General features: G+C 33.9%; 1 protein-coding gene across 2 annotated transcripts in view; it reads left to right on the forward strand.

Moving 5' to 3' along the window:
• Positions 1 to 447: 447 nt before the first annotated feature.
• Positions 448 to 24,729, forward strand: part of LOC309806175 (zinc-regulated GTPase metalloprotein activator 1B) — a 43,268-nt gene continuing 18,986 nt past the window's right edge. Inside the window, exons 1-8 of one of the 2 annotated variants that reach the window (XM_082624741.1) lie at positions 448 to 727; positions 4,469 to 4,555; positions 6,397 to 6,493; positions 7,630 to 7,721; positions 13,559 to 13,618; positions 14,807 to 14,844; positions 20,072 to 20,118; positions 21,854 to 21,940. In XM_082624741.1, coding sequence (XP_082480867.1) covers positions 571 to 727; positions 4,469 to 4,555; positions 6,397 to 6,493; positions 7,630 to 7,721; positions 13,559 to 13,618; positions 14,807 to 14,844; positions 20,072 to 20,118; positions 21,854 to 21,940 — 665 coding nt within the window. In that variant the 5' untranslated portion in view covers positions 448 to 570. The remainder of the gene's footprint in view (positions 728 to 4,468; positions 4,556 to 6,396; positions 6,494 to 7,629; positions 7,722 to 13,558; positions 13,619 to 14,806; positions 14,845 to 20,071; positions 20,119 to 21,853; positions 21,941 to 24,729) is intronic. The other variant, XM_082624740.1, reaches the window with a different exon arrangement.

A 24,729-nucleotide genomic window follows, 5' to 3' on the forward strand; every position in this document is an offset into this window, starting at 1 on the left:
TACGTAGTAAAAATTTGGATATACATGTAAAATCTGCAATTATAAAAAAGAAAAAAGTTTCACTAGTTCAGGCAGAAAAATTACAATTACCTTTGCAGTGTTAACAGCTTCCCATTCTTTCTCCTATGAATTAAAAAAAATTTTTAATGATACTAAGAAATGTCAAGTTGATAAAGCCTATTCCTCATGAGAGCTGTTTAGGACAGGCTTCGCACTCCAGGTTCCAACCACCTGGGACTCAACTCTACCATCAGCCAGCCATTAGCTTTTAAGGTTAAAGGCGCACACAGAGACGGCGTCAGGTCTGAGCCCAACAACTCCGCCTCGCTCGGGTCCGGTTCAGAGAACACGCCCCAGGGACCTGCCCAGTTCCCCTGGGGGCGTGTCTAATAGGGGAGGCGGTCCTCAGCCGCAGACCAGGTAATAACCGTGGGCGGCATCCGGAGGCGCCACGCGTCGCGGCGTGATGACGTAAAGCACGCGCCGCGCGCTTACCATACGCAGCTGCGGGCCGGTGTTTTGATCCCAGGTGTTTCTCTTAGGTAGAGGTGTGCTGTGCTGTTTGCCAGGATGTTTCATGCTATGGGCTCCGCGGATGAGGAAGAGGAGCAGGCTGAGGAGGATTGTCCTGAATTGGTCCCCATTAAGACGAAGCAAAGAGAGGAGAAGGAGGAAACGTCTGGCCCCGGCGCTAAGATCCCAGTCACAATTATCACCGGGTATTTAGGTAACTAACAGTCCCGGTCAGAAAATGCAGTGAACGCTGTTGTCCTGTGAGTTTGAGGCTGACGGTGCCTGTTCTCCTTAGGCATCGGGGCCTTCTGGCCGACAGCAAATGTCTCTGAGGTAGGGGCTGGGTCACTTGCTCCCCGACTGGGTTGCTTTTCATCTCAGAGGTTATGCTCAGACCCCTCTAAGTTTGGGTCACATTTATCAAGTGAGATTGAAAATTAGCCTCGCATTTTTGAAACTAGTTCTGGCTTTGCAGTGTGAAGCACGGACCCGCCCCTCATTATGCATGTGACCTCTAACAAGTTACCTTGTATTTCTAAAGTTCACCTGCCTCACTTGAAAACGGAAATAGTTCCAGTCACCTGTCTGACTTTGCTTTTCTCTTCTGCTTAGTGGGGCAAGAAATACCTACCGTATAACTCTGTTCCAATTAAAGTGGGACCTTTCTGAAAATGCCCGACACCGGAGGACCATTCCTCAGTATATTCCTCTTCCTGACGAGCCAGTCTCTTCCAGCCTTTCGTGTAGAGTACTCCTATCTCAAACATTTTTTTTTTTTGAGGTCTATTTGTCAAGTACTGTAGGAGAAAGAGTAAGAATAGAATTACTGTGCCCTCAAAGGCTATATTTCTCAAACTGAGGACTTTCAGGAGTTCATGGGATCACTTGAATTCATAGCTTTATAAACATAGTACAATTTCCTGAAGGACAGTTTATGTGCTTACACTAGAGGTACTTTACTGGAAAAGTTTGAGAAGTATTATTTTAAAACTTTACAGTTAACTAGAAGGGCTAGAATAAATACCATATTAAAAGTGTGGGAAAAGTTAAGAAGTGTAGATAAAGTGAAACAATCTGGGGAAAATAGTACCACTTCTAGATGCTGCTGGAGACAAGTACAAACTTGGTGCACCTGAGGGCCTTTTACATAAAAATAGGAATTAAATCACTGGCATTTCTCTTTTGTTGCTTTGTAGACTAAGCTTATTTTCATTTTTACTCAGGATTAATTTTATAAAGGAGTTTATTTATTAATAAAGGAATTTCCCACTGTTATTCAGAGGCTGCTCTACTGCGAAGTTGAGCAAATTTCTTGTCTGAAACAGTATAGTTTAGACTTGCCCTCCCGTCTTTCCCCATTTTGCTCACTGGTAGATCAGAAGAGCATTGGAGATAATGGTCTGAAGCTTAGGAGTGAGGACTAATACCAGCAACTTTGTGCTGAATCTAGGGGATAGTTTCCTTACTTATTCTTGACCATTTTCTCTTTCTTGAACTCTTGTTCCCTTGGTTTCCATCGCATTTTTCATCAGATTTTCCACGTACTTCTCTGGCTTCTCCTTTAAAATTTATTTTTTTCGCTCTCTGTCCATCCTTTTAACTTCATACCCAGCTGGTTTCTATTTTGATGTCCCACAGACATGTCAAACTCTGCATGTCTAAAACTTCATGTTACCATCCCATCTTGAATGATGGTTGCTTCTGTGAGCCCAACCATCTGGAATATTCTAAAAGCTTCTTAACTAGTCTTGAGTCATGCTGCCCTTTAATATATTCTCTGTATTTGAGCCTTAATGATCTTTATGAATGTCAGTCTGATTTTGTCACACCCTTCAGTGGTTTCTATTTGGGTTAAAGTTCAAATTCCTTAACATGAATTACCAGAGCTTTACAATCTGGCTCTTGACAACCTCTTTAGCCTGTGAAACTGTGGCCCAGCCACACTGAACGACTTTTACTTCTACAATGTGCCAAGTGTTTTGGCCCCAGGAATACTTTCTTCTGTTAGTCCTCTGGCTAGATGTCCCTCTTAGGTGCTCCCTGACATCTTGTATATCTATTGAATGTGTCATCCCATGACACAATTGCTTCTTTATTGCTCTGAATTCCCCTCCTTCTCCCACTTCCTTTAATGTTTCTAAGCTTCCTGAAGGTAGAGAGAGTTTGTCTGTGTCTTGTGCACTTTTCACCAAGGCTCCGTATAAAATCTGGTCCATAGGAGACTTTTGAGTGACTGAACTGTGTCTTAACGTCTTTTGCTTCATAATATGGTTAATTATGAAGCCCTAGTAATTCTATTAGGTCTCTTACATCCACCCCTTCCTTTCCATTTTCACTGCCACTGCTTAGTGCAGCACTCATGCTCAGGGCACCCGTCTCACACTTGGACTGGTTTTAAGAATTTTCTCATTGCCCTGTGTCCTTAAGTTCTGTCCCTTCCATTCTAAATGTCAACCTTTAGTGACATTGAGCTTCCTAAAGCCTGCTAAATACAAGCCTTCCATCCCTTTGATAGCTTTATACGAATGTGACCCCCAAAAGTTGAAGATATTAATACCCTATTACTCAGTAAATCCCTCCTAGTTATACCCTAGAAATCTTGTAAATGTACTTCAGAAGATGTGTACAAGCTTACCTGTAAAAGTTCTTGGCAGCACTATTTGTAATAGCAAAACACTAGAAACAACCCAAATGCGCACCAGCAGAAAAATAGGTAAATAAATGACATATTTATCCAGTTGAACTGCACTAGTATGTGCATGCAGTTAGGGTTTGTTTTTTTGTTTTTTTGTTTGTTTGTTTTCCCCTCCATGGACTTTGGTATGTATGGTTCACAAGACAAAAGTTTTTCTTCTGCTTGAGCTGAATGTATTAGGTGTAATATGCCACCTACTGGATAGAGTTAGCATAGCTTTATGAACTTTTCTTTCCTAATACTGATTATTGTGTCTTTTGTTAACATTTCCTAGGTCCATTCTCCATTGTGTGTGTGTGTGTGTGTGTGTGTAATCAATTTTATAGATTGCTTTAAGCATACTAAAAGTAGCCATATAGATATTCTGAATTTGTGTCTGGTTAATGATGAATGTTAAAATAAAAGAAAGGTCTTTATGTGTAAATTCTGGGGAAGTAAACCATATATTCTTGACTAAGAAGCATCGTCATCGGGTGAAGGGATTTAAATATTTTATGTTTTATAAACTACACAAGTACTTTATTCCTTAGGAGCCATTACTTCAATAATTCCTTATTTAATAGAAAAGTTAGATGCCCTTACATTACTTGTGTAAGTTATATAGAAGGCATATTTTTTTGTCATATGAGGTCAAAGAAATCTATGTGACCCACCTTGTTGGAGTATTTATAAATATTTATAAAATTTTATGTCAGCATAAAGCATTTTTAATAGTTTACAAAGAATACTTTAATCTTTTCCTCTAGAATCTTCTCTTACCATTGTTAAATAATATTTGAATAGCATGCAAATTTTAAAGAGTGTTGGGACTCTTTATATCTTTTTTTTTAAGACTTTAATTTATTAATTTATTTTGGCTGCATCGGGTCTTAGTTGTGGCATGTGGGATCTTTGTTGAGGCACGTGGGATCTTTGCGGTGCATGGGCTCTTCATTGCGGCGCTTGGGCTTCTTTCTAGTTGTGGCGTGCAGGTTTTCTCTCTCTGGTTGTGGCGCGTGGCCTCCAGGGCACATGGGCTCTGTAGTTTGCAGCATGCAGGCTCTCTAGTTGAGGCCCGCAAGCTCAATAGTTGTGGCACTCGGGCTTAGATGCCCTGCGGCATGTGGGTCAGTTCCCTGACCAGGGATCAAACCTGCGTCCCCTGCATTGTAAGGCGGATTCTTTACCACTGGACCACCAGGGAAGTCCCTTTATATCTTTTTTTTGTGTCTCTAAAGTTAGTCTTTGAATTTTGTTATTTAAAACAAACATATTTTATAGGTGCTGGGAAGACAACACTTCTGAACTATATTTTGACAGAGCAACATAGTAAAAGAATAGCAGTGATTTTAAATGAATTCGGGGAAGGTAAGTAAAGTTCAGTAAATGCCATGCTGCAAGAATTTATTGGACAGTTAATTCAACTGGTGAATTGATATTCCTTATTTTAAAATGAAAATGCAAGACATTATAATGTGAACACATTGCTGTAGATAGTTTTGGAAAAATTAGATTCATTTATGTCAAGCTTTATTTTGTATGGATTCGAGATACTGAAATCAGATAATTTCTATAAAATTTTATTTTGTTTAACTTTAGAATTCATACCAACAGAATTAAATTAGATTTTTGCATAAAATAAATATCTCCAGAAGTAAAAATCTAAGGATATGAAAGAAAATCTTTCAGGAAGATATTTGTACCAACTAGAAAGGTCCTTTTGTACTGACTGTATTGTATAATTGCAACTTTTGAAAAATATTTGAAAATGCTTCAGGCTTATAAGTTTATCTTGTTGAATGTTTATTATTCTGCAAAACAGTTAAAACAGAAGATTTAAAAAATAAGTTAAACATGTGGTCTCCATCCTCAAGCAACTTCCTTTATCTGTGAAAATATGTACATTTAACATTCCAGTTTTTTTGTCTTTAATATTGAACTGTGTTTTAAAAAAATGTATACAGCAATGTTAGACACAATTCTCTGATTTCTTTTATAAGCTTTTCTTCTCAAGTGTGAATTTTAATAAAACTCATGTTTAGCCAAAAAATATAGCTTCAGTTGGGGTATTTCTTAAATTATACTTTTTTTTCAGTTACAAATTGGTAAAGGAGCTAGGTTTATTAACAGGATGGGAGGCCTGTTAGTTGAACTTGATTTCTGGTTTTAGTAAACTGAAGATAGTTTCAGTAAACTAAAGAGTCCTGTTAGACAAAAATAAAAATCCTAAGATTTTTTAATCATAGTTTTTAATTCTAACTTCTTATTAACTGATCTTCTGTTGGACACTGATTGCATTTATTATTATTTCTTACTATCTTTCTGGACCTTTTTTAAAACTTTGTCCTTTACAGCATTTGTAATACTTTCCTTTTCATTTTATTAATATTCTCTACACCCTGAATTCTGTAGCAGTCCCTTTCAAAACTCTTGATCATTGCCTAACTGAAGTATAAACAAAAAATATATGTAAGTGAAAAATTATTCAGGTTTTTTGTTGTTGTTGTTGGTCATTTGCTTTACTGGATATTTAGAACTCTTTCCTGGCTGGGGTATGTTTCTTTACTGGAGGAAAAGTAAGACTTTTAAATCATTCTTATTTGATAACAAGCATCTCAGGCTCTCAAATATACTTTATCCTTTCTCAGGTAAGCATTGCTAGGAAACATATGTGTATTTGATTAAAATTTAATTTTTAAGTGAGCACATTGGTACCCTGGCCAAGCAAAACTTCCTCAAAATGAACTAAGGGTATAACTCATATGGGGAATACTGAACGCTCTGTCTAGTAGACACAGAAACAATTTAGAGGAAGAATGAAAAGAAAACTTAGGTAAGAGATTGAAGGGCATATAAAAACCAATATATAAACATACTGGTCTATCTAGAGAGTTGGCCATGGACAAGAAAGAACACCTTTAAAATAGCTACTTTATTAGGAAGTGGGAGCAGGCTAGTAAGAGGCCTAAAGAGGAAGTAGATTCTACATTTGCCTCTTTAGGGTTTAAATTCTCTTAAAGAAAGAAAAGCTAAAATAATGTAGAGTAGTATAGTTTAAAATATTGAGGCAGCCTGAATAGAATGAAAGAATAAAAGTTACGAAATGTATTGTCTGCTTTGAAATCTTCCCCATTATTGAATATACTCATCTTTGCTTTTGGTTGACTAGTGGACATAATCTAAAGAGTGCTTCTTGTTAATCATTCTAGGAAGTGCATTGGAGAAATCCTTAGCTGTCAGCCAAGGTGGAGAACTCTATGAAGAATGGCTGGAACTCAGAAACGGTTGCCTCTGCTGTTCCGTAAAGTGAGGAATGTTTTTACTGTGTGCTTGTTGGCTTCTGGAAATGTTTATTGGTTATATTTCTAGCTTTGATTTCCTTATGTAAATTAACTGAATCTACATAATCTTCTTCACTGTATTTTCAAGTAAACGACTTATTAGGATGCATTTTCTTAAAGCATTTCTTGATGCCTTGTTTTTCTATCTGCTCTAATGCTGTGGTCCTTTTATTGAGTTTTTTGTTGTTGTTTTTGATGTCAGGGTTTAATTAATAATCCCTGTGGTGCATGAAAGTCTCATTTAATGTGTAAAAAATGATTATTCCGAATTTAATAAGTCATTGGTCTTATTTCCAAGAATTCAACCTCTAAAAACAAAAATAAATGACCATGAAAAAAGAGAAGAACCTCACATCCTGTTCCACCAGTTATAGTTGTTTCCAAGGACAGTGTTTTATTCACCAATATAACAGCTCTTAGAAAAGGAGTGACACATAGTAGTCACTCAAATGTTTGTTGAGCAGATTAGGAAAATTAATACCCATATGGTTGATTTTGTATATTCTAGTGAATTAAATTTCTTCTACATCATTTACTATCTTAGGTGTTTGAGTCAAGTGTATTAGCAAGGCTAAAACATAACAGATTTTCTTAGACAACTAAAATTAAGTATTTTCTTGCACTTTTGATATTATTAAGAAAAAAGGAAATTAAAGCCTGCTACCCTAATTCAGAACAGAATTGAAAGGTTTTTAATTGTAGTGTCCCTTTAGCTGTTATATTAAGCTACTATAATTCCTAAATTTTGTCATTTTCTGTATTGAGTATTTTCTTTCATAAAGCTATAGAAATAACAGGTTCTGACTTACTTTAGTCAGGTATATTAAAATTCCCTCTGCTTTTAATTTTAATAAAATTAAAGTATTAACTCATCAAGTATCTGATTTCTTATTACCTGTCAGCATATACGCATCCATTTCCCTCCCCTCCCCCAAACTGGTAAATACTGGATGGACATGTTAGAAGCTTGGGACTGAGGTAAATTTCCACATGCCTAAAGATATCTTTATCCCTGGTTGCTAAATATATTTTTAAATGTTTGTGATGATCACTTTAAAATATTCAGGCAATCAATGTATATCATGTTTTGGCATTCTCCAGGGACAGTGGCCTTAGAGCTATTGAGAATTTGATGCAGAAGAAAGGGAAATTTGATTACATACTGTTAGAGACCACTGGATTAGCAGATCCTGGTAAGAAATGTCATTATTAATAACCAGAATATAGTTCTTAAACATTTAAAAATAAATGGACTAGAGAAATATCTAAAATGAGTATTAAAGCTTTACTTTAGATTAAAAATTTTTTATTTTGCTTTAAAGGAGAAAAAATACTGAGTTGTCATGTTTCTTTGGCAGATGAATGATGATCAAAGTGTTTGGTAATTTTAACATGCTAATAAAATCTGAAGTTCTATCGATTAATTTAGGGTTATTGGCACGAATAAAAGTTGTTAAAAATATTAGAAAAATCTAATAAAATGTAGGGAAAAAGGAGACATTCTACTTCTAGTATATATTTGGTTGGTTCTGCTCTACAGAGATCTTAATTCTGATTGCTTTTTAATCCAGTTTTCGTAGAGGGTCATTTAGAGATATCTAAGGACTTTTGGAGTTAAATCCCAGAAATACTTATTCCCTTTAAATTAATTGTTAGCATTTTGTTTTTCTACTATTAAACTTGAAATAATTTTATTTGTAAATATTGTCATAAGGCAGAGAGTTAAATCAAGCCTTTTTTTCTGGTGTGCAATTAATAATGATTATCTATGAAATTTTTACCTCTGAATGGAATTACATCCAAACTTCCCTGTTGAAAGCTACACAAAGTCTACCTGTTTCTAACAATGGGTTTCTGTTCCTTAACATCTTTATTCCAAGTATGCAGAACATTTAGTTTTGTAAGGCTGACCCATACCATTATTTCTTTTTTGATCTGGGTCTATGGCATTGCACCATAAAACCGTATTAAAGAACTGTTCGGGAATAATTTATTGAAGGGGTCATAATTGTTTAAAAGAAATATTGGAGTGTACTGAAGGTTCAAATGTAATCGTTACTTTATTTTGAAGTATTATGTAATAACATTGTCCCTATGTTTTCAAATTAGGATTGAGTTAGGCTCTTTTGGTCCTTAGAGTAGGCATGGATTTTTCATACATTTCCAAGGGGTCTGACTGATGATAGGACTTGGACCATTACATTGATGTTAAATATTAATTTAAATCTGGTAAGATGGGAAAGTGTATTGTGTGCCTCTTTTTGAAATAGAAAATATCAGTTTCTTTCATTGTAGCCACTGCATAGAGAAAAATTCTTGTAATTTTGAGAGTAGGTGAATTTACTAAAACACAATTTAGCTTTTCAGAGGAAGTAAAAATTAAATAAAAATCTCAGAGAGAGCTTTTGTACAAATTGTAGGTATAAACAGTTTGATGTTTCTTCTTTCTTTAGAATAATGATTTTTATTGTTTGGGTAGAAATGAAACATTGATCATTAAAAAAAATTTAAACAGTAACTAAGAAAATACAAAGAAGAAAGTTAAAAGAATGTTGTCCTATATCTCACTACTGTAAAATACAAGCAGGTAAATTTTATTCCAAGGATTTCTCCGTGCCAGGGCTACTTGCTGTGGTATGTTGAATGACAGCATCAGCCTCAGCTGGTAGCTTGGGAAAAATACAGATTCTTGGGCCTCATCTGAGCTCTATGGAATCGGAATCTCTAAGGGTGGGACCCAGCAATCTGTTTTAATAAGCCCTGCAGGTGATTCTTACACATGCATAAGTTTGGGAAACCCCGCTCCATGTGTAAATATGCAGAAGTAATTTTATAAAATAGGATCACATTCTTTGTGCTATTCTAAATAATTATTAATGTAGTTCTACTTGACCCTAAAAGAAGAGGACTTGAAAGAAGTGAAAGAATTGCTGAGTGTCAGATAAATGCTTCACTGTAAGAGATATGAGTTAAGAAAAAAAAAGAAAAAATTATAAAGAACATAAATTGGACAAGTTATTTTTTAAATTACATGTTTAAATTTTCAGGGTAGTACCTATTGACTCTCTGGCATAAAGGATGAGAGAATTAAAACACTTCCGCCTTCTCCCATTTGGTTTTGGTTCATTGTATTCTTTGCTATGTTGTCAAGGTTTCTAACATTTATATTCTGTCATACTTTGTTTAGTCCTGTGTTTAAACTGTTTTACCAGCACTATGGCTCCTCCATTCCTGAGTTGATCAATCTCTTGATTGACTGAATTTCATGGTCAGGTAATCTTTTCAAGCTTTCAGTGCTGTATTCCTTTAGATCTTGCATACTTCATTGCTTGAGAATGCTTGTCTTTTTTTTTTTATATATACTTGAAGGATTACTTGGCTAGGTATAAAATTTTCGTATCACAATTTCTTTCCTTCAGAACTTTGAAAATGTTGCGTCATGATCTCTTAGTATTTTTGATTGGCTGGATTTCCTCGTGCAGTATTTTTCTCTTTTCATCGGGAAGGATTTGTGAGTGCTGTATTCTTTGAGTTTCAATGCTGTTGTTTCCTTTAGTGTTTGAGAATGTCTGCCTGTGGTTTTCATTCTTGAAAAACAACTTGGCAGGAGGTAATATCCTCAGAGAACACTTTCGTTAGAACTTTGTGGTCATTATTTTATTATATTGGAGCAATAAATTTTACTGTAGAAAAATCTGATTTTTTTCCTGCCTCCTTGAAAGTGACTTGCTTTTTCATCTAAAATGCCTGAAAAAATTTTTCTTTATTTTTAAAGTTCAGTAATATAACCAAGATACATCTAGGTGTCATTCATAATCATGTTTTCCTGGATTACAATATACTCTTTAGTCTGTAGGGTTAGTGCTTCATTTAGGGATATTTTCCTTATTTATTACCATGAAGAATTTTTCTGTCAAATTATTGGGTTCTCTTCTTTATGATACAAATTTTTCGTATATTGAATTTTCTTTTGTTCTCCATATTTATTATCTTCTAATTGTTTTGATATATCTTTTGCCTCTGCATTTACTGTAATCATCTCAAATCTTCCTTTTTGCCCGTAATTGTTTCCACAAATGTCTGTTGATGTTTTAAATGAATTAATTGATTAAGTAATGGTACATTGGCCCTAAGTTTTATTTCTTCCGCATTATAAACTACCTGTTCATATTATTCTGTTTTATTTTGCTTTGGAGCCTTTTTTTTTTAAGCTCTTTCCTTTTTTAAAAAAACTAGTTTTACTTGTTTCTTTTTGATCTTTTAAAAAATTATTTATTTATTTATTAGCCACGTCGTATGGGATCTTAGTTCCCCGACCAGGGATTGAACCTGGGCCATGGCAGTGAAAGCACCAAGTCCTAACCACTGGACTGCCAGGGAATTCCCTAGAGCTTGTTTTTAATTAAGGTTATATTGTTTTTATCTTTCTTATTATAAAGAAGCCCTTAGGAATTTTCTTTGGTTTCTTCAATTATGTTTCCTTCCAGAACAGGTTCTTTGCCATCTGTATTCCCCATTCATTTGTTCATTTTATTCTATCCCTCCTTTTATCTGCTTTTTGCTTATTTTAATCTGTAGTAACATGTGCATAGTTTTTTCACCGTGTTTATGCTTGATGTAGGAGGCTCAGAGAACTGTCTACTTAGATGAGGTGTTCATGAATTTTTTAAATACCCTACCCATGTTACCTAAACTTGTTTTTCTCTTGAGCCTTAGTTTGAAAGCTGGGTATTGCTGGGAGCGGGGATGAGGAAGCAGAGAGAAAAGAAGTGATTGAGAGAGCCAGATGGGCAATATGATTTTTAGGCTCTGCTCTCCTACAATATCAAGTGTTCCCCTCCTGTATTAGCTCAAACTACTCATGAGTAGATTTCCCGTACCTTTTTCAGGGACATGCTTGAGCTTCAGACTTCTCTCTTCATTTTGCTCTGAGCCCTAAAAAGTGACCCCTTCCCCTGAAAGTGTGGAGACGGTTAGAAAATTTTACCCTTGAAGTTTCTTTGTTGGCTTTTTCCTGTATTGCTTATTTCTCCCTCAGTTCTGCTTCTCACCATTTTGAAAGCTATTTCTGATAAATATTAGGATTTTTTAAACTACTTATCTATAACCTCTTGTTGAGTATTGGGGTAGAATTAACAACTATCATACATCACATAGAACTTTGTGTTTTTTATTTTTACTATCATCCAAAAATTATGGCAGGAAGTTGTATATTTGGTTGCTGCTGATAAAATTTGGCTTTCAAAATTTTATTTTGTTTATTTTTATTGTTTGTTTTGTTAGGTTTTGAAGAAGGGAGATTCTATAATTTAGCTCAGGGTTTTTTAACCTTGGTACAAATGACATTTTGGGTTGAATAATTCTTTATTTTAGGAGGCCATCTTGTGTATTGTAGTATGTTTAAGAGAATCCCTGGCTTCTACCTACTACATGCCAGTAGCATTCATGTAGTTGAGATGACCAAAAATTTCTCCAGGCATTGCCAAATATTCCCTGGGGAGAACAATTACCCTGGGTTTAGAATCACTAATTAACTTCATTCTCTCGTCTTTACTCCCCCTGTTAAACACCTGCATCCAAATTTTAAGTAGTTCTTTCTTTTGTAGTCTGGTAAGTACTAAGCCAAAGATACACATCAGATTTAGAATAAAAGCTCTAATACACTCTTACAGTTCAGCTTAATACTAGGCACATGTTAACTATCGGACTTATAAGCTCTCCGAATAGAAATCAATGAATTAAAAAAAATATTTATGTACAGTGCTGGGCATTTTACCGAGTGAAAAAAATTAATACTTTAAAAAAATAACTTATTGTTTGGAGTAATGATACTCACAATAGATTTACTTTTCTCCTTCATTAATTAAAATCATGTTGTTAGCCAAGTAAGTGAAGAAAATTCTTATTGACAATTCAGTTGTTTCCTGTTTAGAAGACTGACACTCTCCAGTTCTAAGCTAAATAATTGTCATGGTAAAGTAATTTCCTTGGAAAGGACAGGCATTGATTCAGCCCCTGTTACTCACAAATCCTATTTCAGTCAAATTGGAAAACTATTAAGTTTTTGGGAAAAAATCAATACATATCAGGAAACCATTAGATCTTGTGGCCCTTGCTATATCCTGCATGAGTAATCACTGTAAACTGCTGACAGGTATTTCATTGTTGACACAGAGTGATGCTTGGGAGACCACATCTTGTCAGGGTAGGTGGACAGCTTTAGACATTGGAATGAGTTCAGTTTTCCTTGTTTTTCCCCAGGACTCATCCTTTTAGACAGCTCTGTCACTAACTGGACCTGTGATGCTTTGAAAAATCAAATTCTTTCTTTACTGTCAGTTTTCTTTTTTCTTGTGTTGTGGCATACTAATCAGGGTGTGTGGTTTGGTATTGAACCAGTTTCTGTCGAAAACAAGTTTTAATTTCTTATTTAGAAATTATTTTTCCTCAATTAAAAAAAATTTCCAAATTTTATATCAGTACTAATAAATAGTGTAAGGATTTATTAGTAAGGACATAGAGTGTATAATTTTACTTTTATTCTTCTGTAAAACTTACAAGTAAATTTAAAAAAATTAAAAAAATTTTCGGACAGGTGATTTTGGATTTATCTATGTTTTGCTTTGCTTTCCTTTAGGGAGTTAATTATTTGTGAACTGTATGATTATTATATTCAGGAGGGGTAAAATAAAAACAAGACCTGTGTGCACACAGCCATTCTGCCCAAATTATTTGATATTATTTATTGGTAAATTATTATGGCATTGGTGAAAGCTTGATATTGGGTTTGTATGTAATAAGAGTTGTTTTTTTTTTGTTTATTGAAGTAGAGAGAGGGGAAGAAATGGGTATAAAATAGTAAATGGTTCTATCACTGTAATTTCCTTAAGAAGATTGAAAACCCATATTTAATTCATATATGTGTTTGCCTGATAATTCCATTGGAGCAAATTAAAACATTATGGATAGAATTTTGTTTCCTAGTTTGAAGAAATATTTTTATTTGATGAATATTATCATATATTTTCAGGTGCTGTAGCTTCTATGTTTTGGGTTGATGCTGAATTAGGGGCTGATATTTATCTTGATGGTAAGTTTAGAAATGAATTTTTAAAAAAATTTTCAAGTAAAATGTTAATGTTATGGTTAAGATCATTTTTGTTTATTCATATTATACTTTTAATTCCTTGTATTGGTACTCTTTTTAAGCTTGTTTAGTTTGATGATGAAATAAGTCTTTGTTCATACTGATTCTAAAGCCCCAGACAGTAGTAGAACTAGATTTCAATCATAATCTCAACTACCAGTTTAGTGCTTCCATTAAGGTTTTCCTTTTAAAATACTATGTAGATTTTCTATATTCCCTGTTGTTTAATTTACGTGCTTAGTATATATTAGAGCTTTTTATTTTAAATAACATATATAGTATGAGGATCAAATTTCTGCTTTCATTTTCCCTTAAAAATAAGAATGAAACAAAGCCCGCTACCCCTTGCTCTCTTTACCATAACACTTTTGGGCAATCTTATTTGTAGACTTCATTTAAGACACATTAGAAACCTTCTGGATTAGGCAAATATGTTCCCTGCAACACCCCACACCTGATTCTTCACCTTTCTGTAGACCATATTTTTCATAGACTAAGGGGTGAACTTTAAGAATTTTTGAAGCTGGGCCTCATCATTTGGCCCTAATATATATGGAATGTAGCTGGTTAAATTCCTTAGGCGTCATCAAACTCATTCAGCTGTTGTCCTTTGAAAAAATTATTTAGCATATAAATTCAGAGACTGCCAAACTAATTGATCATTTGGAAACTCAGGTACACCTTAGATAAAACAGTTGTGTGAGTTAAATTGGTGAGAGATATTCTAAGATGCCTCAGATTTGTTAAGCAATAATTTAAATAAGAAAAGTCTCGATTTTGATTATGTGAAAATAAAGATAAGCTGTCTTGTGTAATTTATCACATTCCACTTTATATTATGAAATTTGTCTCATGTTTTGGATTGTAAACTTTTTAAAGGCCAGAGAAATCTTATTTTCCTTTTTATTTGTTTGTTTAATTTTAAATATTTGTTTTTATTATGTCCCATCTAGTGCCTTAAAATAGTGCTAGGTTCATGTTTGAAATGCATCTGCTTACTAACGGAATTGAATTAAATTGCTGTGCTGGCAAGAGAAAAAACAGTATTTTATTGAGTGACATTTGTGAACTGAAATAGACTAGTTTTAATTCTTAAATATAAAGATGATTAAAAGATTTATTCCTTTGTAGGTATCATAACTGTTGTGGATTCAAAATATGGATTAAATGTAAGTTGAAAGATTGCTATGAGTTACTAATTATTTAAGAGCTGGTTATATGGGGATTGATTATATTAGTTTTTCTATGTTTGTGTCTGTTTGAAATATCCTTAACAAAAATATTTCTCTACTGTAAATATAAAAGATAGTACTCTTTAAAGTGGCAGTAATATTATCAGAAACTGTGTGTGTTAAGCCCGTGAGTTACATTTTTAATTTAATAGATCATATTTTGGAAGTTTAAAAAGCATGAAGAATAATAAAGCAAATACAGTAAAAAAAAAAAAAATAGATTTTTTTAAAAGTATCCTGAACAATAGATGAAATTTGTATGTGTCTTTTAATTATTATTTGGTGTTTCTAAGTTAAATGTTTATTTTCTGCCTCTCTGGCTTGATGTGATAAAAGTTTGAAGTGTAATATTTTGTATTGAGGATAATACAGGATAAAGTTTGGGTATGTGTAACCCCTCACTAGGATTCAGCCCCAATGTTGATAAGTTTTTCTGTTTGATAGAGGAAATTGAGCTTGATAAAGCATATGAGAGCTTATTTTTCTTGTTAAACTGCTGTCAGACACAAGCTGCAGATGACTGAGTTTTTAAAAAATATATTGCTTTCCCATATTTTGAAGTAATCAGGATTTATGCCTAGGTTTAGGGAGGAGAAACTCTCTTTTAAAAGGCATCTTGCTGTGAATGTTTTGCGACTAGCAAGGTCCTGAAATGCATTTAAATGAATTTCAGTTCACAAAATGCACTTAGTAAGATTTTAAAATGCATGTTGGCACATAAAGTAAAGTGGTGTTTCTCAACTTTTCAAGTGAAAAATTACTAGAGGCAGAAGAGAGTGAAATTATCCTATCTCCTGACCCAGTCTGGCAATATGAATAGTGCCCAAAGTAATCATTTCTTAGAAGTTTAAATTTAATGTTTAAAAACTCATGTCCATTTTGTATTCTACCCGACAATATATCTGAATTTCTTAATTTGAACAAGTTTCTTTTTCTTCCAAACCTTTAATTAGTATGGCAAGCTTGTCAAATGGTTACCAATACCTCTTCATTGGCCCTTCAGTTTCCTCAGGGATTGAGCACCCTAATTTGAGAAGTTTGGGAGATGATTCCTTTTTAGATTTTTAAGTCAAAATTTATTAATAGTCTTAAGAACCAAAGAAAGACCCCAGATATTACAGTTTTTACTCAGAAATATTCCAACTATTCTGAAATCATGATATTTCTAGCAAAATGTTTACAGAGGAAGCAAAAAAAAAAAAAAGTCACATTCTTCACTCTGAATGTTTATTAAAGGGCATGTTTGAATCCATCTCCTATATAGATTTATTGCCAGATTTGGGATATCTTCAGGATGGATAGTAGGATTTTTTTTTTGATAGACTTACAGTACCAGACCTAAAATCAAACTCTTTATGTATTTATGATTATGGGAATAATTTTATATGTATATTTGGATGTGGAAAGGAGTTAAATAGAATCTACCATGAGTGTGATAGAGGCCAAAAAAAACCACAAAGCAATATTCTGAATAATGCAGACACAGCAAACGTTTAACCCCCTCCCACCTTGATAAAACATCTTAAATTATTAAATCAATATACCTACACAAAACTGACATACTGTCAGGATAATGGAAACTTCAGATTTTCTAAGTCAGGTGCCAAATAAATAACTTTTCCTTTATATAAAGGATTTGCCAACTTGTCTAATTCCTCTGGTTGCAAAGCTTGACCTCAGTAGCTGCTTGTGATTCAGAGAATTCTGAGGCAGTACAAGTAATGACACTTGGATAATGGGCAGCAATTTAAGGGTGTCATGCTTCACAGAGCCAGCCCATCAGAAGTAAAGCTGAGAAATGGTACCTTGTGGCCAGCCAGCCAAATTGAAACTGAAGTGGTAATTGATATCATGGGCTATCACTCTGATGGGATTGTCACCCATTGATCTGAAATATTCATTTTTTAATCATGGGCAAAGAATTGGACAACTTCAAATGACAGCTCTCTATTCTCAGGACTTGACACCCAGGCTACTGATATTGTCCTTTTCAGTTCTACAAAAGTGACAGCATTTAATGCAATAGAATCAATGAATGAAGTTACACAGAAAAGGTCAAGTCAGAGGTTTCTTTTTGATTCTTCTGTTATATTGCACAAACTGTTGAAACAATTCAGTCAGAAAACAGTTTGGCTTGGAAAAGACCAGAAAAATAAATAGACTGACATTATGCAATAATCTTTTCTTAAAAGCTAAAATAGTGTTAGATCTATAACCAATCCGTTGGAAAGAAATAGCTGCTGCTGCTTTTTTTTTAAATGTCACTGACATCTTTGACACTAGATTTCTTTCCACTTTGGTCAACAACAGTGTTTTTTTCTTTCTTTCTTTCTTTCTTTTTTTCGGTCCAGCTTGTTTCTGTTTCTGCAGAAAAGCCCTTAATGAAGTTATGTCATACGATGGTGTTATTTCAAAGGATTCCTTTCTTTCTTACGCTGTGCTAAGTTAGAGGGTGGAACCTTAACCTTTTTGATATGTTGGATTATTTAGTACCAAAATTTTTCTGGTCTTTTTCTTGATATATAAGCAAAAGCCACAGTCTCTAAGCAGAGATGAGGAATCCGTTGGGGATACACACGCGCGCGCACACACACACACACACACACACACACAATATATTTTGAAAAAAATTTTGCAAAAATTTTTCCTTCATTGCCTGTACAGGTAAAATAGAATGTCACAATTTCCATTTTTTCACTTTGTAAATGGGAGTCATCTGACTTAATGACTAATGGTGTATAATGTACTACTGGAGAATGTCCTTTTGAATACCAGACATCGGTTTTTGTCTTTTTGCAAAGTTTGACTTGGGAAGGTAAGAAGTTGCATAAGGGAAATGGGCTGATATCCAGAGAAAATAAATGTTAGTGTGCATTTATTATTTGTTTATGTTTGTATAGCCTTCATATGTGCATAGAACAGGGACATTTATCTCTTCTGCTTTTTAATATGTTTATTACATATCATATTCTTAATAGAGTTGTACCTATTGGCAGGTTTTTATTTTGGGGAATTTTAACGTGTTTTTATTTTTGATACTTCTTGACTTCCTAGAGGTCATGTAATGTTAGTCCATCCCCGTTAGCTTTGAGTGAAAATTTCTAATCTTCTGGAGATTAGATTAGATGCGTTAAAAGCATGAGTTACTTTGTGAAAATATTAATACTATTTTATTAGTTACATTTAGGTATGGATATTCAAAAACAAATCTCTAATTTTCTTACCATATCTTTTTTATACACCTCCAGCTCACAACCAAAAAGTCCCAAATTCATATACAAATAAATCTCCCAAAAGGTCAAAAATACAATATTTTGCAAATATTTTAAAAATTTAAAAGAACTTCAATATTATAGGATCATTCAGAGACAGATAGATACCTTGCTAAAAATACATCTTTACTAAACAGATTTACTGCTGAAAAGAAAGGGAGTTGTTGTTGCATGTTATGTAGAATTTTTCAGATAACAACATCCATGTATCTATGTCAACAAATAGGAGGTGTTAACTAGAATTCATTCAATAAGTATTTGTTGAACCTGGGTGCCGGGTACTATTCCTGGGATGGTAATAGCCCTTATTCTCTAGAGGACGTAATGAAAGGATTTGTTATAGCCTCAGGCCAACAATAATTAGCAAAAATAGTGAATTGGTCTTTTGACAAGAAACAATTTTTGATACAGTATTCTTCAAGTTCTGTGACTTCCATAATTTCAGAGTCGGTCTGCAGTTAAATTTATAAGGTTGTACCTAAAGTGGAGATCAGTACATCATTACTTTAGTTTTAGTTTAGGCTAGCTTCCCCAAAAATAGAATTTGGCAAACTTTTAGAAGAAAAAAAGTTTTTCTCTGTAGATTTTACCAAGACTATTAAATAAAATGATTACCAACTTGCTCTTAGGTCCCAAACTATCCAAATACCTTAATGATCTACCTCTTCATGAATTGTAAAACTAATCTGATGAAATAATTTTGAATATAATTTTTAGGTAATCTTTATGCATATACTTTTATGTCGTTATTAACATTTGTGTAACGCTCTTTGCAAGACTGATTTTATATGACATAAAAAGCTTTCATAAAGGTTTAAAAATTATATTCATTTTCCTTCTATTGAGCCCACTTTCATTTTTGAAAAATCACCCTATGGTAAGGTATCCCGTGATGGTGACAGTGTTAGAGTTAGCTTCTTTTTTATAAATTGAGAATAGCCATTTCCCATAATCATTATGAAGGCTAAATGAGATAATGTTTGTAAAAGGATTTAATAATTTGTGGAGTTCAATTCAAATACAAAAAGTATTATATAATCGAATTGCCTCTGACATCAGTAGGCAGCTTTTTATTGTGACAGGAAACATCTATTGAGGGTTAAGGTAATGAAGGTGGAACATTTTTCAGAGAAGAACCTTATGACATTGGTGACTTTAGGGATATAAATAGGATTTTGGAAAAATAATAACTACTTCCAGAGAGACCAAAATGACCTCGTGGGCTTCTAAGTCAACGTCAAAGTATTTTTTGGCACTAGCTTGACTCTGGCAGGGTGCAAACTAAACACTTGCCCAGAGAGGCCAAATCATTCAAGTGTGGGTTTCAAAATGATAACCTGCTTTATGCTGGGTATAGGGCTGTGTCCCACCCACAGCTAATTTGTTTCTAGGGAATTGGAAGGACCCAGTGTGAGTTCATAGTGTGTATGGTGGGGGCTGGGGGGTGGGGTAGGATGGAGGAAAGTCTAGTAGACTTTTTAAAAGTACAATTCCAGTGGTTATCTCTCTTTTTTTAAAATAAGTAATAATGGATATTTAGAACAAAGACAGTTTGTAAAAAAGGAAGTTGCCTAAAATCTGAACTATAATGTGCTGTGTTTTTATGACATTATTTAAATCTGGAGGGTTTTCCATTTACGAAAAAGAAGACGTCAGGGGACAAAGTTTAAGCCCTCACACCTCACAGGTTCACTGTAGGGAAAAAATTACAAGTGAGGAAGAAAATGCGTTCAGATAAAAAAGTTAGTCCTGAATTTGGGTATTCAGTAATAGAACTTGTTGAAGTTTTTATTAGAGGCAAGAAAGGAGTCCCTAAAGTAAAATCCTTTGTGTTGACATTAGGTTATGTGTTACACCACAGTAACTTTTGTTCAAACTTTGTTTTTATTTAGCACTTAGCAGAAGAAAAACCTGATGGCCTTATCAATGAAGCTTCTAGGTATTCATTTATTTAAAGTATATATTGATTACTGGCTAAATGGAAAAAGAAAATTATTGATATGAAAAACAAAACAAACTGAGAAACATAAAAACATAGTCAAGGAAGATCTTTTCTCTATTTAAAACTATATTATAGCATAAAGTGAGTGCTGAGCACAGGAGTTTTTTGTAAGGAACTTGGAAGATGTTCACATTTAAAAATATTTTCTTGTTCTCATACAATTTCTTTGGGATTAAAAATGATTATTAAAAAAGATTTGATTCACTTCCTGCCTTCTTTAACAGTAATTCAGTTGATTCAACTGTTCACTGTTACTCAGAGCAACAGAGGAATAAATATGGAAATAGTTGCAATTTGGCATTTAGAACATTTTTTTGTTTAAATACCTGTATGTTCCTAATTGGGTTCTCTTTAGACTTATGAATATTTAAATTGGTTTGCCTACCCTAAGCACATTCTTGCTAATGGGAAAAGAGTTTTGGGATAGACAACAGTCACTAAATATGATCTTGGGTTTAAAAGGGAGGTTTCCCTCCACCCCAAGATTTGCTACAGATGATCTTGACATAAATAATAGACTGTAAGGAGGTGATTGATTCCCTATCATTTTAGAATATGGTACTCTGTTGTTTTGTAATCCTGCCTGAACACTTCATTTGGTATATAGCTATGATTCACATTAGACTGAACTTAAATATTTTTGTAACTTTTTCCTTATTAAAATATGTTTGTTATAGAGAATATAAGCCAAATAGAAAATAGCAAAATGTTATAAAAGTCAAAAAAAAGTTAAATATAGGAGCCCTCCAAGTTGAAGATTGCAACTGTCTATATTTTGAGATGTGCACATTCAATCTTTATTCTTATGAAATTTACTTAAATTAAAATGGGATTATGATGTACATACTGTTGAAACCCGCTTTTCAGTGAACTGAAGTTGATTTATTTTTGAGAATTTGGTTGTTCTTTGAAATAATTAGCTATACCTTCAGGTAGCATAAAACCAGTATTGGGAACAAATAGTCTAGTGATTAAACTTTCCTGAAGGATTGAGGAAATTTTAAAGAATCCTCAGCTTTCCTACTCCTGTTAATAGAAAATAGAGTTTTTAATTATAATAAGCTATTTTGTCATCCAGCATCCTGTCAACTGGATTCTTTAACTTGAATTTCTGTAGTAGTTTATCTGTTTTACAGAGAAAATAAATATTCATAGTGATGAAGATAATTGTTCAAGATCCAAGTATAGTTTTTTTAAAAAAACTGTTCAATGTAGTATTAATGTTAAGTGAACTTGTTCTTTGTATTTCTTTGAAAATTATGGTAATTATTATGTGGAATATTTTAGTAAGTAGAGTGTCTTTTTTCCTACCACATTGGATATCGGAATTTTATGCATTTCTTTACAAAGAAAATCATGAGTTGAAAATCATCCTAATTGTAAACTATCCTTGATTGTAAACTTTTTGAGGCTTATCTTTGTAGTTTCAGAGTAGCAAGTAAGAGCACTTAGTAAATATTTTTTGAATGAATAATTTGAAATCTGAGTTTATATAGTGATGAATACAATTCATCCTTACTATTTGAAGGATGATAAATAGGTTAGGAGTAAATTAAATCATTACATAGAGTACTATATCCTTCTTAACTGCTAATTGATCTTGAGGTGTTTCTTATTTATTTTTAATTTCTTAACATTTGTCTTGACATCTGTTATTTGTTTGCTACTTTAGGCAAGTTGCTTTGGCGGATATCATCATTCTCAATAAAACAGACTTGGTTTCGGAAGAGGATTTGAGCAAATTAAGAACAACTATTAGGTACAAAATTAGAAATGTTTGTTAAGTACCTACAAATTCAAAATGTGCTGTACGGAATATTTTTACCATGACTATTGCCCTGTAGAAATTTAAGGTTCAAGGTTGACTTGCTTCAAGTATCATTAGGGAATCACATATTTTATTGTTGCCTAACTGGCTGTTATGTAAATAGTGATATATAAAATTGTTCCCCATTGCTTACAGAATATACAGTTGAACCTTGAACAACACAGGGTTTGAACTGCCCAGGTCCACTTATACGTGGATTTTTTTCCAATAAGCATAGTATCTGTGTTTTCATCTTACAGATCTTTAAGTTAACTAAGTATGGGGAAATGTTTGTGTTCAATTAGAGATCATAATATGTGGAATTAAAAGAACTAGGGTTTGAGTCCTGATTCTGTTCAAACCCTTTCAGCTTCTTGCCCTTGGGTGAGTCATTTACCAATTCCTGTGTTTTTGAGGCAGAGATAACAGTTTGAGGATTTTAGATGGTGAGGGGGCTTGGTACCTCTAACCCCTAAGTTGTTCCATGGTCAACTACAGTTCAAAGTTCATGGACTGATATTCAAGGTCTTCTGACTCCCTCCTCATTTTCCTGTCTTCTCTTTGACTCTTTCCCTACATGAAGTGCCCTAACTTTACCCAGGACGGTTTACTTATTTTCTCATGGAGGTATCTTACCAAATCCTTTCTTTACTCTTAATGTATTCTCAACTCTCACTCTGTCAGTTCTTGAATTCGTTCTTTCTCTCCGTTTTTCTTTTATTTTTTTAAGCTATTTTAGCCATTCTCTGGAACTCATCCCTTCCTCCCACCTCTTTCTCCCTCCCTCCTGCGAAGTCTTCCCTGTCTCAGGTGGTTTCACTTTTCCCTGAACCCTCATTGACTTTGGTCTTCCTTAACTGTCATCTAACCATGCCTGTTTTCCAGCTAGCTTTAATGTCTTCAGTGTCCGTGGCCAAGGCTGATCAACATAGGACAATATGAATGGTACTCAGATATGTGTTAAAAGATCCAACAGTCATTTGGACTTTTCAAATGAGGTTAGAGTTTAGGGACTTCTAATTATTTTGTAAGACCTAAACTAATAAAAGCCATCTACAGAGAAACGTTTGATAGCTTTTATTATTGGTCATCTTTGGTGCGTACAATCTGCTGACATCAGATTTTGAGTTTGTCAGTGCCAGTTCATATAATATATGTTATGAATTGAATCAGTAAAGGTAAGGCTCATTAGGATTTTGGCTGCAGTGGTTAATGATTGCAGAAGAAAGAATTCATATTTTTCTTCTTATTTGGCTTATTTTAGTAGTAATATCCTCTTAGACTTTACTATAAAAAGCTGTAAGAATGTCTTCATGTGGAGGGTAGGTAGTGCTGTGTAGTATTGAATAATGTTTAAAATCATGGCTTTGGAATCTGCGTTTGGTTTGAGGCGTTGTGGGTAAGCTTCACACGGTGCCTGATACATAGTAAGTGCTCTGTTAGCTATTATTATCATTATTAGATTGTAGATTTTTTTTCTTAGTTTACATAGTAATTTCCAGTTACAGTGAATAAAAAAATGAAAGAAATAGAAAGATGGTTGATATTTTTGAAAAGTCTAGAAAGATGAAAGTGGTGAATGGAGATTATTTCTTTTACCCCTTTTGACACTGGTCTCCTAAATTTTGCTTTTCTTTTCAAAATCCTATGCATCATTGTGATTGTAGAACGGGGAACATAATCTATGTCGAACGGGGAACGTAATCTATGTCACAAACATTTTTGGCATAAAAAGAGAAATTGTTACTGCTGGGCATTTCTATCCCCATACTGACTATGTAAGCTGGATCTCTAACACGAGCAGTATTGACATTAGCCAGCTTGTTGCCAGCCTGTACTGTATAGCAATACCAGAAAAGAATTTGACAAAGCACTTTGATAAATTACAGACCCTTTGGGCTTTTTACCCTCCATTGTACCTCAGACTTGCGACTTACTCAGAATTAGATTTGAAGAGTTGGAAGAAGATAAACATGTTTGAGAGGAAATAGCCTTCAGGTTATAGAGTATGTTCAAAAGAGAAGATTAATAAGAGTTTTGTGAATTAGTAGAGAGACTTGCCTCAGAATCATTGGGAAGCCTTACCCATGAGAACAAGCTTGAACAAATAGCACATATCTTCAGCAAGTAACCCTAAAGGCAATGGAACTGATGATATAAATAGATGAGGTGTACAGTTTACTGCAAAGGATTTAATAAGTATTTTTGGCGCCATACAAAGGGAGCCATATTTCATTATCTTTGTATCAGAAAGGGGAGGCCTGGCAGAGTACGTAGAGATCCTAGCTAGAGAACTGAAGAGGTTATTCTATTAAAAAACTGGATGTGTGGCTGAATACTGAGGACAGGCTGGGGTCAAAGCCACTTGTAACCAGGTTTTTATATCTAGTGTGTGTATAGCCATTTCCACAATGTGTGTTGAGGAAAATTAGGTGTCAGTTAAAAGTTTATCTACTCATTTTAAGAATGTTAGAATTACTGGCTATTTATGAATCATTTTTTCTAAAGTGAGGGGTCTTTATATAAATCACAAAGTAGCCCCTAATCTGTCAGTTGTGCAGTAGATTTTTGCATATCATGTTTTAATGCATAAGTGGAATGTACCTCATTTATGATTAGAAGGAAAAACTAAACTATAAAAAATGTAAGTTTGTTTTTTATTGTTTATTGTTCTCTAGCTCTAGGATATATTTGTATATGCTTACTTCATGTTTTAGAAATAATGTGATGGAATGGTTTTT

The sequence above is a fragment of the Mesoplodon mirus genome (genome assembly GCF_964341445.2).
Source record: "Mesoplodon mirus genome assembly, chromosome: 1".
NCBI lineage: Eukaryota > Metazoa > Chordata > Mammalia > Artiodactyla > Ziphiidae > Mesoplodon > Mesoplodon mirus.